Source organism: Nelumbo nucifera, chromosome 3 (genome assembly GCF_055504915.1).
Source record: "Nelumbo nucifera cultivar China Antique chromosome 3, China Antique-T2T, whole genome shotgun sequence".
Lineage (NCBI taxonomy): Eukaryota > Viridiplantae > Streptophyta > Magnoliopsida > Proteales > Nelumbonaceae > Nelumbo > Nelumbo nucifera.
The window spans coordinates 97,257,226-97,272,306 of NC_142651.1; the positions used below are offsets into that span (position 1 = coordinate 97,257,226).

Below are 15,081 nucleotides of genomic sequence, written 5' to 3' on the forward strand. Positions count from 1 at the left end.
ACCTTACAAATTCTCATTTAGGCCAAAGTAATTGGTAAACCAGAGGTTGAGACTTGAACTCCATTTGAGTAGCTTGATCATCCACTCAATTAGCTTTGATCCCCTCATCATCATAACTCATAAGCTTTGATCCTCATCAGCAAACTGATCCCACAAAGAGAAAAAAAGAGAAGGTTGAGGAACCCAAAAAGCTTTGAGTAAGTTTTGGATGCTCCATCATCGGTTTTCAATTCAAAACTCAAAATGGTGTTCTCTGATCTGATAATAGAAATCTATCTCTATCCATGTATGCACTACTGTTACTGTTACATTGGTTTGTAATCTTTTGCATAAACAGACATCAGGAAAATAGATTTCTTCTTCTTGAGTCATCCACGTCGCTATCCTTGATGACCTGTGCCAAGCCGATGCACTCAGTCATCGATTTTCATCTTACTTTATGGCCTACAATTACAACTCACAGATAAACTAACTTGCACCAACAGAACATCAACCTCTTCTTCTTCTTCTTCTCTCTCTCTCCATCATCTACTCATCCCCTTCCTATCCACAATTTCATACTCTATTTTCTTATTTCCATTTACACGACCATCACCACCACCACCACATATTTTCCTCTTTTTCTCAGAGGGAGGGAAGGAGAGAGAGACTCCATCCGTCCCTCGTCCAATAAACCAGTTGCAGAGGACTACACACAGTGACACAGACACCCTCTTTCATTTTCTCTGGTTAAACCAATCAGAAATTGAGAATTAAGAAATGCACGCACAAGACTCGGGGGTTCCCAATTTCGATCTTCCCGAGGAGGTCCTCGCTGTCCTGCCGTCTGACCCTTTTCAACAGCTCGATATCGCTCGCAAGATAACCTCCATCGCCCTCGCGACACGTGTCTCTAAGCTTGAATCCGAAGCTTCTCGTCTTCTCGCCAATCTCACTGAGAAAGATGCCTACATCTCCGAATTACATGCTCAGATCGAGGCCCTCGACGCTTCCCTCGCCGATACCGCCGATAAGCTCGCTCGGGCCGACGAAGAGAAGGTACCCACTACTTCCCCTCCCTCTCCTCTACGGTTGGGTTTTCCTTTTGCTCACTTTGTTCTGTTTCTGTGTGGTTACAACTTACAGGAGGCTCTGTTGAAGGAGAACGCTTCCCTGTCCAACACTGTAAAGAAGCTTAACCGAGATGTCTCCAAGGTAAAACTATCCCCATCCTCCTGTTTTTCGTATTCCAACCGAAATTCTGCGCGTCGAAATCTTTTGAAGACTGAGATTCTAATAGAACAATCAATTAGTGCCTTGAGGGTGGAACCAATCTTCTGATTTCTTTAACTCTGAATGCTACAATATCCTACTCCTGCTACAAAATCAATTCTGTTGACTTCGCCATTGTTCTATTGGGGACCTTTCAGATTTACCATATAGCATTCCTCTTGGCTTTATTCTTTGTTTAATCCTTATTGACCATAATCTGATTTACAAATAAACATCTATCTCAGCTTAATGCCACTCTCAAACTGGCTCGATGCCTAAACCAAATTCAACTGTTTAAAGCATTACCAGAAGAATACCATTAATGATATCATTGTGTTTTTCCATTTCGTTTGAGTGCACAACCTCATCATCTCTAAATTGGAGCCATTTCTGGTTTATTAAGAAAAAAAAATGTATATAATTGAGCTGAACCTTCCTCTGATTTTAAAATTTCCCCTATCATACATGCTTGCTTAGCACAACTTTGAAATTTCCTTCCATTAGATATCCATCACATGATCTTAATGTGAGGCCATTTGATCACAGATGAAATGGCTGAACAGAATGACTTATTGTTTTGTCTTTTAGTGGATAAAATAATCAAGTAATAAAATACTCAAGGGTATAATAATCAACCCAATTTCTGCTCCATCCAGTAAGGAACTTGTAACCTCTTGAATAAATTATTCACTAAATGCCAAAAAAATAAGTCTTTTAGTCATTCAGTTCAGCCACTTCAGCTGTTATCAAACATCCCCTGAATGTTATTGCACGACTTTTACAAATTTTCATTTTCATAAATCCAATAATACCCTGCCATTGCAAATTTTAGATGCTTTTTTTTAGAGAGAGAAGATAACAAGGTATTATATTAATTAATAATAATATTAAAAAAAAGGCTGTACGAACAGAGACAGTAAGCACAGGAGCCCAGAAACAGGGCATTGCATTTCTACTGAATAAATCCAATCTATTTACTCCATTTTTGCCAAACTATCAGCTAACAGATTTTGATCTCTTGGAACCCATCTGAAAGAACAAGCAAGTTTAGATGTTATTGACACCGAGATGTCCTTATTTTATGTGGGATAGTTAATTGTCGATGTTACTTCCTCTCTCCTCTTGTAGTTCAGGACAGGACACAACCATTTTGGCATTTTGATGATTGGGCATGGATTGAACAGTTTGACCACTAGTTCAACCGTTTCACTCATCTAAACAAAAAATGAAAAATTAAAAAATTAAAAATCAGAAATGGTCCCAGATTTTTTTAGAGCTGTTGTACAGCAAAATAAGCTTAAAACAATAAATGTCAGAGGGTATAACAACTATTAAAACATGTACCAGTGGTATGTTTGACCAAAGTCCACACTTCTAAGAACAGGGCAACTAAAAATCCACTTTGGCCGTTGGTTCCCTGTTCCAACTGTCCTGCTGTCTATCTGGTCTGGTCTGTTATCAGTCTAACAATGTTGGTTAGGATTTTGAGAATGTTAGAAAATTTTGAAAATTAAAAAAATAAAGAGTTTCTGAATGGAACAGGTTTTTTAGGTGATACACATCAGTAAAAAATCTACGTACAAGCAAGAGAGGTTATTAGTATTTTTCACAGCTATAATAGGAGGTGAGCATATCAAGAGGTGGCTGCTATTGGTCCCACAAGAACATTGTTCTTCATGGACTGTTGGGAGCTTGTCAAGAAAGGTGACTTAAGGAGCCATATGAAGGGAATAAAGTCGATGTTTTGAATATTGTAATCATAACAATGATAGAAAAATGTAATTGTAATAGGAATTAGGAACTGTAATAAGGTTGAGTTGAATTGAATTGTGATTTTTATCATAAATTGTAAGATTACTTCTATCTTTTAAAATTTTGTCAAAATAATTCAAAATATATAGTAAAAGCTAACATATAAAGAAATATGGTTTTAACACATTTTAAATCCCTATTATATGAGTAGTTAGTAATTACTAAAACGAAGTTTACCATTTGTACATTATAGGTGTAAGATAATTTAATCAAGTTTTGACTTCAAAGTTGATTAACACACACATAATGGCTTTTTAACCTACATATGATCTCAATGCATGCCACCCACCCCTCAATGCTTTTCTGAGAAAGCACGTTATGGATGACTAAGTTTATGGTTATATTCTTTTCTTTGATAATTAAGCATTACCACCCTACTATTATCTTTATCAAATAAACATTAGCATTAGCAGGTGATGGACCCCTCAATTGTGGTACCAACTTTTTTTCTTCAAATAGTTGTTCTTGGATTTCATTAACGAGTATTGTAATAGATATCAGTAAGTGCGTGTGGAAATGGAAAAAAAAAATTAAAGTAAAAACAATGTTACTGTTCTACTTTCTGAATCCAAGTCCCTCTGCTGCTTCTTAGTAATATATTGTATAACCAAATTTATTCATGATTCAACCTCAATTTTCTTGTCTTCTCTGGAGTAAGTTTTCACCATTTTCCACTTGTACAGCTGGAAGTCTTTAGGAAAACTCTCATGCAATCACTGCAAGAGGAGGAAGAAACTTCTGTAAGTCATATTTTCTATAAATTATTTCTGCATTTACAGATATTTGTTTTGCAACTATTTCTTATATTGATTGTTTATAACTCTTGGATATCTTACTCTAGTGAATTTCCTAGATGCATTTAAGATTTTGACCACCATCCTGACTAAATCCCTTTCTGCAGCAAGCAGCAGCTCCAAAGATTGTTGTGAAGCTGATGCCAGGTTAGCAAAGCTAATACTTCTAGTTCACTGTTTGGTGGTGTTATAAGATTACTTATAAACAGTTTACTGTTTAGTCTAAGTATATTATTAATGACAAAGTGCGGTATTAATTGATTTTTATTACAAAAAAGCAGAGAAGAATGCAGGGCCACTAGGTCTCCCCTGAGAGGCTTCTTGGGTCCCAAGTTGAATTGTTGGGTTGCTCAAATCTTTTCAATCTGCCGACACTTCCATATTTCATACAAACATCTTAAAGAATTAAATAGACTCTGTGGCTCTCTCTGTCACACAAACACATATAATCCCAAAACAGATTTTGGATTTTCTCATGACAATAGTTCTGTTATGGTTTCTTGACCTACCAGAAATGGACCACTGAGCATCTGGGTTTCGAATTTTTGCCCTGATAAATTATTTTGTTGACTCTGCTCTATCATTTGTAGACCATATGAAAATATTATAATAAGGTTTTCTGATTTGTTTCAGGGGAAAATGCTATACTACCACCTTCAAGGTCATCTTCAATTCAGAGTCAGTTTTCAGAAACAGGAAATTCATTTACAGAGGATGGTGATACAGATGGTATGCTGGCATTACATTTCTTCAATAGTTGTTGACAGAATTGTTGTGACTGCACATACACATATCATGAAGTGTTTTTTCCTGAAATTATCTTCATTTTCATCTGACGTAGTTGAAGAACTACTACTCTTTCTTTTTTTCTTTTTGTTCTTACTACTAATATTTTGGCAGCATCAAGGCCCCGAGTATCACAAGGTCTTCTGTTAGCATCCCAAGCCAGCACGCCAAAGGTTTCACCTCCAGTTTCCCCTCCAAGTCTTTCTGTATCAGGATCTCCAACAAGAATGTCTAAACCAGTTTCACCAAGACGGCATTCCATTTCCTTTTCAACCTCGAGAGGTATGCTTGATGATAGATCTTCAATTTTTTCTTCTGTTTCATCAAGCCATCACAGTTCAATATCATCAAGCTCTGCTGACTTTGGAAGCCAAAGTGGTTAGCTCTGAGAACCTTCTTCCTGATAGTAAGGATTATTCATATACTAATTAATCATTTCAAGCAGAGTTGACACAACTTCCTGTGATATACATCATACATACAAGTGTGGATTCATTAATCATCACTCTGTACCTGTAGTGTGAATAAAAGCTGTCTTAAACTAATGTTGTTTATCAGTTATTTAGTAATATACTTATGTTTCTCACATTGATCTCATTTTTCTTTCTTCTTTTTTCCCCATCAATTTGTTTCAGGACGGACCAGAATAGATGGGAAAGAGTTCTTCCGCCAAGTTCGGTATATAAAAAAGCACACTTTCTTAGAATTTTGGAAAGATATATACATCAAAAACTCAGTATTTTACTTGATTCTTTAAATATTCATCAATCTGCATGGCTCTGCATTCTTCTCAATAGTCAGCATTCACCATATATAGTGCCACTTTGTGCGAATAGAGTCAGTTCCTAGTACACATGAACATGCCTAAAGATACTTGTACCTTAATTCCATTCTTCTAAAAGAACACATCAAGTAACCAAATGGTTAAGTAGTTCACTTCCAATTTTTGGAACAAGTGCTTCCCCAACGTTCTGGGTCCAATTAAACATTGAACAGTGTTGAGGGCCCGAGAATAGGATCTCATCACGGGTCGGTCCACGGGGAAAACCTCCTGTTTTCCCTTGTTCCTTCCTGCTCTTGATGAACCTATCTTGGCGCCTTGGTGATTTGTTCAAGAGATCACCAACTCTCCTAACTCACTTCTTTAATTGAATATTCGATATCCTCATTCAATAATGGTGTCTCCTTAAATAGGAGATTACAAGAGTCCTAATCTTAGGGAGTCTCCTTGCTAAATAGGGAGACTTCCAGTTCTATCTTGCTAAGGATAAGATAAGTTAATCCTAATCTGATAATGTACTAATAAGATAAGATAAGAGCAATAGAATAAGATAAGAACAAGCAAGATGATATAATCTAATCTGGATGAGACTGTTGTTGCCGAACTGGGTAGGATGAGAATCATTGAATCACTGCTGCTGTTGGCGGTGGGTCAGGTTCCTGTTGCTGCCAGCGGCGATGATACTTCTTCTCAAGGAATGCGTCCATAACATTACTCCCCTCCTGGACTAAGAGCTTGTCCTCAAGCTCGAACTCCGGATACGTGGCTTGGAACTCTGCCAATGGGATCCAGGTGGCTTCGGCCGATGGTAAGCTACCCCATTCCACCAAGACTTCAAGAATTCCTCGATTGAAACGAGAGCGGGTGAGAGCCGTAGGCTGGGGAACAAGTTTGCCATCTTTCAAGGGTGGCAGGGAAGGGACTTGGTCCGGAGGAACACCCGAAAATGGTTTCAGCAAGGAGATGTGGAAAACATCATGAATCCGACTGTTCTCCGGCAATTCCAACTGGTAGGCCACACTGCCAATCCGCCGTAGAACCTTGAAGGGCCCATAGAACTTAGGGGCCAGTTTTGGGGCAGCCCTGTGGCGCAAGGAGCGTTGCCGGTAGGGCTGGAGTTTTAACCAAACAAATTGTCCTGGTTCAAACGACAGTTCCCGGTGGTGCTTGTCATAGTTGAGCTTCATGCGGGGCTGGGCCTACTGTAAGCGAAGGTGGACGTCGGCTAGGAGGGCGTCGCGTTCTTGTAAGGAGTGATCAATTACTTCCAAACGAGTAGAACCGGGCTCATAGGACAGCAAGCGAGGAGGGTCCCGGCCATAAACGACACGAAAGGGAGTCATGCCGAGGGAAGAATGGTAGGCCGTGTTGTAACAGTATTCGGCCCAAGGAAGCCAATCCACCCACCGTCGCGGTTGATCCCTTACGAAGCAACGGAGATACATCTCGATTGTGCGGTTGACCACCTCCGTCTGACTGTCGGTCTGTGGATGATAAGCTGAGGAGAAGGCCAGGGTGGTGCCGTGCAACCGAAATAACTCTTTCCAGAAGGCACTAGTGAAAACCGGGTCCCTATCACTGACGATGGATTCCGGTAACCCATGTAAGCGAAAGACATGTGTAAAGAAGGCGAGGGCAACTGAAGTGGCACTGTACGGATGTGATAGAGGAATGAAGTGGGCATATTTAGAGAAGCGATCTACTACCACGAAGAGGACCGGTTTGCCACCTACCTTGTGTAGTCCCTCAATGAAGTCCATGGAGATGTCGGCCCAGATCTGTGTCGGGATCGAAAGGGGCTGAAGGAGGCCTGCCGGGTGTAGGTTTTCCCATTTATGCTGTTGGCACGTGGAGCAATTCTGGACAAAATTCCGAATAGAAGTCTTCATACCTCGCCAATGGAAATCAGCCCGGACGCGGTGTAGCGTTTTCTAAACGCCTTCATGGGTGGAGTTATGGATGCTGGTGATGATGGTGGAAATCAACGGGGAGTCTGGCGGAAGATGTACCCGGCCTTTATATAGTACCAACCCGTCTTGAAGCGACCAATTGGAGTCGGCAGCGCCGGACTTGATCTTCTGGACCAAGAGCGACCATTCCGGAGACTGTGGCGTCGCCTTCTTAATGTCGTTTAACAGAGAGATCCGGGGTTGGGAAATTCCATACAGAGCCATCGCGTCTTCATCTCGCCTAGACAAGGCATCAGCTGCGTGATTGGAGGATCCCGCCTTGTATTCCACCCGGAAATCGAACCCGAGCAGTTTGCTAACCCAATGCTGCTGAGGGGAAGTGGTGAGTCGTTGCTCCAACAGGTATTTGAGGTTGTAATGATCAGTTTTGACGACGAACGACTGCCCCCACAAATACGGCCTCCAGTGCTGGACGGCTCGGGCTAGGGCGATTAGTTCGCGCTCATAGGCTGGAAGCTTCAGATGTCGATCGGCCAGTCTGCGGCTGAAGAAAGCAATCGGGTGCCCTTGCTGCTGTAACACGGCCCCGATACCCATTCTAGAGGCATTGCACTCAACTATAAATTCGAGAGTGAAATTTGGTAATTGCAGGACTGGGGTGGAAGACAAGGCGTTTCTCAGTGTTAGAAAAGCTGCATCGGCTGCATCGTCCCACCAGAAGGAATTTTTCTTTAACAGGTTGGTTAACGGGGCAGCCAACAGTCCATAATTTTGTACAAATTTGCGGTAGTAACCTGTTAATCCGAGGAACCCGCGTAAGGCCTTGGCTGATTGAGGCTTGGGCCATTCCTTGATAGCCTGAATTTTGGAATTGTCAACCGTCACACCTTGCCCATGGATGACGTGGCCGAGATAAAGAACCTGCGCTCCCCGAAGGAGCACTTAGACCGTTTGAGGAAGAGTTTGTGTTGGCGTAGGAGCTCGAAAACGGTCCGCAGATGGTGCATATGCTCTACCCATGATTTGCTATAGACAAGGATGTCATCAAAGAATACTAAAACAAATTTTTGCAGATGGGGCTGAAATACCTCGTTCATCAATGACTGGAATGTGGATGGGGCATTGGAGAGACCGAATGGCATGACTAAAAATTCGAAGTGGCCATGGTGGGTTCGAAAGGCAGTCTTCTTCACGTCACCGGGAGCCATGCGAACCTGGAAATACCCGGACCTGAGGTCCAACTTAGAGAAGTACTGAGCACCATGCAGCTCGTCTAGCAGTTCGTCCACAACGGGAATAGGGAACTTATCCTTGATCGTCCGGCCGTTGAGCTCTTTGTAGTCAACACAGAACCTCCAAGTTCCATCCTGCTTCGCCACCAAAAGAACCGGCGAAGAGAAAGGGGAGTGACTCTTGCGTATGATCCCTTGTTTCAGCATCTCTGTACATTGTTTTTCTATCTCGTCCTTCTGTAAGTGAGGGTAGCGATAAGGCCGGACAACGACTGGTTCTGAACCCGCCACCAAAGGAATTCGATGGTCGCATGCTCGGGGAGGAGGGAGTCCCTTGGGCTCCTGGAATATATCTGAAAACTCGGCGAGGAGTTTTTCCATGGCCGCCGGTTTTGTCTGAAGTGTATGGACCTGTGGTGTCTTCTCTTTAACCCTACAACCGTGCCACGAAACTTGCTTCCCATTTAGGTGGAATGTCATTGTGATTGCGCTGAAGTCCCATAAAATTGGGCCTAGGGTAATTAACCATTTGACCCCAAGAACAATATCGAACCCATCCAAGGAGAGTACAAATAAATCAGCAAAAAATAGTTCAGAATTGACCTGTATCGGGACATTCTTACAAATTCCCGGACTGTGAACTCTTTCACCGTTTGCGACGGCTACCTGTAGTCATGGCCGGAGTTCCATTGGTAGTTTTAACTGGAGGGCGGCATGTTCACTTATGAAGTTGTGTGTGCTCCCTGAATCGACGAGAATCCACACCGGTTGACCTGCTATTTGTGCCTGTAACTACATGGTCTGAGAGGTTTTAATACCGGTGATCGCATGGAGAGAGATCTCCGGCTCAAATACGACGGGTTCTTCTTCATCCTCCTCTTGCTCATCGACTAGGAGGCAAAAAAGCCTCTTGCACCTATGTCCTGCTGAGTAGAGGTCATCACAGTTGAAACATTGGCCCCTCGCTCGGCGTTCTGCCATTTCTGCCCTGGTCAAACGCTTAATGGGTGGAGCGGCCATGTTGCTACCTGCACTTGTCACCGATCTAGAGGTGGTGGTTGTGTGAGATCTCAGTTCCCGGCTGGTTGCAGAAGAGGGGTTCGCTGTCGCTGACTTTGGGGGTGCCCATGAGTTCGGTGGAGGACCCACATTGTAGGTCCCGCGGCTGAGCTGCAGCTTGCGCTCGAACGCGCGGGCTAAGTTCATGGGGGTTCTGCTAACCCTGTCGTGAACATGTCCACCTGCTGGTCCGGTCGCACTGAGGATGCCCTCGCGAGGAGGGTTTGGAACTGGCGCTGGTATTCTGCTACCGTGCCGGTTTGTTTAAGGTTAATCAGCTCGCCTAGGGGGTTGCTAGTCAGTGGGGGTCCGAACCTAAGAAGGCAACAGGACTTAAACTGGGGCCAACCGAGCCTGGGTTCTTCTTGCTCTAACCGATAGAACCAAATTTGTGCCTCCTCTGTTAAGTGAAAGGCGGCTAGACTTACCTTATCCCGGTCGTCTGTCCGTTGATTCCGAAAAAACTGCTCGCACCGATACAGCCAGCCCAAGGGGTCTCCGTTGTCGTTGTACAACGGGAATTCTAACCTGCTGTACTTGGGGATGATTGCGGCTCCTTGGCTAATGGGCTGCTGTTCGCCGGAAGACTCCGGCAGATCTGGTCGGCGGCCGCTAGTGGTTGTCCCCCCTTCAGTGTTCCTTTCCTTGCTAGAAAGGAATAACTCCATCAGACGCCGCAGCTCCCTTACTTCGTCTTTGATCTCGCGTACTTCGGAACTGGTCTCCACAAGTTGGTGCTCGAGGTCGTGGACCCTGGATGGCAGCTGCTCCAGATCTCCCATGACGCCTTGCTCTGATACCAAGTTGTTGAGGGCCCGAGAATAGGATCTCGTCACGGGTCGGTCCACGGGGAAAACCTCCTGTTTTCCCTTGTTCCTTCCTGCTCTTGATGAACCTATCTTGGCGCCTTGGTGATTTGTTCAAGAGATCACCAACTCTCCTAACTCATTTCTTTAACTGAATATTCGATATCCTCATTCAATAATGGTGTCTCCTTAAATAGGAGATTACAAGAGTCCTAATCTTAGGGAGTCTCCTTGCTGAATAGGGAGACTTCCAGTTCTATCTTGCTAAGGATAAGATAAGTTAATCCTAATCTGATAATGTACTAATAAGATAAGATAAGAGCAATAGAATAAGATAAGAACAAGCAAGATGATCTAATCTAATCTGGATGAGACTGCTGTTGCCGAACTGGGTAGGATGAGAATCATTGAATCACTGCTGCTGCTGGCGGTGGGTCAGGTTCTTGCTGCTGCCGGCGGCGATGATACTTCTTCCCGAGGAATGCGTCCATAACAAACAGCATCATCAAACTACCTCTTCCACATCTGATCTCTGTATATGTTTCATCAGGAGCCGCTTGTCTTATGAGCAGTTTGGTGCATTCCTAGCCAATGTCAAGGAATTGAATTCCCACAAGCAGACAAGAGAGGTACATGAAATCAGCCATCATTTCTCATTTGGTCAATTTTTAACTCTTCCAAATACAATCCTTCATTGCCCAGCTATTTCTGTGAAATATGTCTTTGACCTTTCTATCTTTATGAACGAACATACTTTCAGGAAACTTTGCAGAAGGCAGATGAGATTTTTGGACCAGATAATAAGGACCTCTATAGCAAATTTGAAGGATTAATCACCCGCAATGTTCACTGAAAGCCCCAACATATGGAATAAAATTGTTTTTCTAAATATCAATGTACCGTTTTTTGTTCCTTCTTTAGACTTTAGCTGTATCTGTAAATAGAATAGTCTCTTGGCTGTCATTGTGTGATTCTATGTACAACTCTCCTTTAGTTTTTTTTATTATTTATTGGTTGTATCTACTAATCAAATTTCAACAGAAGTCTTGTTTTAGTAAGTACCAAATGTTCATCTTGATTTTAATCAAGTAATGAATAACATAAGATAAAAATTTTCCATTCTTGTATGGAACATGTGCAAAATTCATTAGTTGCTACTGCAGGCCAATTTTGAAAAGCAGAACTCATGGAATTTCTGAAGAAATCCCAGGCGGGGTCTTGTCAGGGGTGGACTGGATACAGACTTGAACCTTCTTATTGCATGAAGTGGCTGCTTTCGTATTGGAGGTTGCAATCTCACCCTTGTCAGCCTGAGATTTTATCATTTGCACCAAGCATTCCTCCTTGGAAGGAAATCTCATATCTTGTATGGAATTCAATTTTTGTGAAGATACTAATGGGGAATTTTGATTTGACCTAGAGGTAAGATGCATTGTCCCAAGATCAGGTTCCGAATTTGACTGTTGGTAACTCTAACATCCACTGTAATTGATGGGATGGAAGGTGGAACCAAGACCAGAGGAATTATGGATGTGGACATAGAGTGGACAAGGATGGGCCCCAACCCACCCTCCCTTTCTTAAACCTGGTTCTTCAAATTTCAAATTCAGGCATTTCCATAACAAGAAAATTTTATCTTCCCCAATTTAGGTTGAGTATGAAGCCATGAAGGGGAGATTGCTCTGCTCAACCTGGTAATGGTTGGAAGTATCACGTTTGGCAAGGTTAGAGAAGATAAGCAATTCCGCATAAAATGGCAAGAAATATCCATTAATGGGATGCATACGGAGTTTTCAATCATGGAAGTTTGCCTTTCAAGACATGAAACAGATACTGGTCTAAATGGTGAACAGCTTACTTTTCTGAATCTATCTCATCCTCCTTACACATTGACATCTTGCACCGAGGCAGATTTCTGGCTCACAGTACAAATTATAATTCTTAGCCCCCTTCCTTGGTTGGGCCGTTATCGTGTTATGCTGGTTATTTCTATTTCTATTCTGTCTAAGTTTTCAATCAGAAATGATACAAATATAAACTGTTGAGTGGGTTGCCTTGCATGTGTGCCTGTAAATGAAGCCACTAGACCTGGCAATCGGATTGGGTTGGGTCAAGGGGATATTGGTTCGAGCTTTGGGTTGGGATGGAAAAGGTTAAACCCTAAACCTAAATAATCAGGCCAGGGTTAACTCACAAGTAAGAAGAGTCAATGGTTCAATTACCCAGTCAGCAGGCAATGATTTTTTTATCAAAAATATGGATTTTGATGTAGGCGCATGTGGCAGGAACCGGATGGTGCCATGTGGCAGAGCTAGGAAGCAATTCTGGTCGTCCGCTGCTAACTACCTCCAGTTCATCCCAAGCGGGCTCAAGTATAAACAAGTGGCATCACTCCCTAGGTAAGCTATCTTGGCTCTTTTTGCTCTCAAGCTCTCTGGGTGATCTCGTTTGAACACTCTGTCCTCAGGCCTCGTCCAATATCATTGTTACGCACTTACTAACTTGACTGTCGGAGACTCCGTCTCTAAGATAGCACCTGGAGCCTCTGACATGCTTCTCCTTCCACATGTCGGACTTACAAGCCCTCAGACATACCAGCCTTATTATCCTCGACCCATCCTTGGCAGCAACAGATTTAATCGTTCAATTCGAATTATTCAAACAGTTTAACCATGGGTCAATGCCGATTTGGAAACATTGATGTAAAAAAAAGGTGATTCGGTGGTGATCGGTGACCCGGGTTGGGCAAGTCGGGTTCATGGGGTAGGTCGAATTTTTGCCAGATGTAGAAGCCATGGCTCATCAAAATAGGTGGACCAACCTAACATGGCCTGTTGGCTGTTGCATCCCAGATTTCTTTTTACAAGACGTCAATGCCAAACAAGAAGACAAAGCATTTCATTACTTGCTTTTATTTTTAACCATGTATATGGAGGAAATGTTATCTAATATTTGTCCAAACAGCAACCCTAATATTTTTGTATGGGTAAGAGCAACCGACATTTATCTGCAATCGATCAGGAGGAACCAAGCAATATATTCTCAAATCTCAAATGGGTTAAAACCTAATTTTAACGATTACGTCGGTCTCATTAATGGTTCTATCAGACGCCTTCACCCCTTTGATTGGACCGAAACAACCCAGAAAAAGTATTTGTCTTACAATATCCACACAGACCAAAACCTAACCCTTAAACAAATCAAGTACTACACATTGCTGAGAATTGAGAAAGCAATATCTGTACGTTGGTCAATCACAAAATGACTCTAGCTGTGTGTCTGCGATCGAGGTCGGTGCGACTCAAAACAGTTTTATATAGCTTCAGACCTTCAGACCAGTACTTTGTACTGTCTGTATATAAGGCCGAAAAGGATCAATTTCCGCCATATGTAAATGTAGCTAACTGAAAATATTGATAAAAAGAAAGAAAAGATGAAACCCAGAAAAAAGAATTCATTATGGAACTATGGGATCAGACAAAGTTGAGGATCGACCTGGTCTGATAGTTTAAACATCGGCACATAGGTTGGTTGCATCATCTGATAAGGAATTACAATTACTTCTGTGGATAGAAGATGAAAGGCTTAAACATTTTAACAGATTTTCTAACAGACGAGAGGACACATGCATTGGATTTAGAAACACGTAGTTATCAGCTCAGAAAACATCGTTCTCACTTTTGCCATTCTTCTGCAAAAAGAAGTGAATAAACAAATATAACTCAGGAGATGGTCTGTCACCACGCCCAGTTCTTATTTAACAAGACTCATGCTAGGGTCGGTCGTATTTTGGCATCTGATAATTACCATCTAGAGCACACCAACGAACCAGAAAAAAAAAAAAAAAAAGTATTGAAATGATGATGGATTGGGCATTGACAAAGAGATTTTTTTTCATGGAATAATTTCTTCTATCTTACTCCTTAGCAAAGGATCTAGGAAGCTTTCAAGATTAATGACTGTAGTAAGATTGAAGATTCTAATAATTATCAATGTTTTAAAAATCAATCCTGATTGAATCACTCAAGTCAAATGGAAAATTTTTAGGGTTTTTTTTTATATAAATAGCAGAACAAATAGAATAGATGCATATTAAAAAATCATCCAAAATGGATAATATATAGATCACCCCAATCAAATAAATGAGTGTGTAACATATGACTCGACGATCAGGTTGAATGGGTCAATGGTTTAACTGTCCAGAGTGGATAATTTTTTTTATCAAATTAATGGTTTTTTGTCAAAATCTGATTTTAATAAAAAATAAAACCGTAAACATAGCTAACGATAGTTTAAATGATTCAACCAATCGAGTCAATGAGGGATCGAAAAATATTGATAATAATTATCAGTGTCAGTATAATTACTATTGATTGATCTCATAGTTGGGACAAATCAACATCCTAGAGTAGTAAACGAAACGTGCCAACTTCTTTAGTTAGGTTGAGAGCAAGATAAGAAAACAATAGTACTCCATACTCATTATTATTTGAATCATTTTGCGTGAGAGATTGGTTTGTGGCCGACGCTAACAAAATCAGCTGAAGAAAGATGGTCCTTTTTCTTTAGGATCTTTCTCTGAATCTTCATCCTTTTTCAATCTCAAGTTTTTCACTTTTCAGTAAAAAGAAATCTGCAAGAGCACTCTTA

The 15,081-nt window shown here is 41.7% G+C and overlaps 1 protein-coding gene across 4 annotated transcripts; it reads left to right on the forward strand.

The window, feature by feature from the left end:
• Positions 1-21: 21 nt before the first annotated feature.
• On the forward strand, positions 22-11,558 carry LOC104586887 (PH-response transcription factor). 4 transcript variants are annotated; one of them, XM_088900924.1, is made up of 9 exons: positions 22-1,038; positions 1,126-1,194; positions 3,747-3,803; positions 3,965-4,004; positions 4,491-4,586; positions 4,758-5,021; positions 5,279-5,321; positions 10,871-11,060; positions 11,192-11,558. In XM_088900924.1, the coding sequence occupies exons 1-9, from the start codon at positions 760-762 to the stop codon at positions 11,282-11,284; spliced, it is 1,131 nt and encodes a 376-aa protein (XP_088757050.1). In that variant the 5' UTR covers positions 22-759; the 3' UTR covers positions 11,285-11,558. The 4 variants fall into 4 exon arrangements, with proteins under 4 accessions (XP_088757050.1, XP_088757051.1, XP_010242569.1 ...); XM_088900925.1 differs by having other exon boundaries at positions 10,982-11,060; XM_010244267.3 differs by having other exon boundaries at positions 4,758-4,925.
• Positions 11,559-15,081: the final 3,523 nt, after the last annotated feature.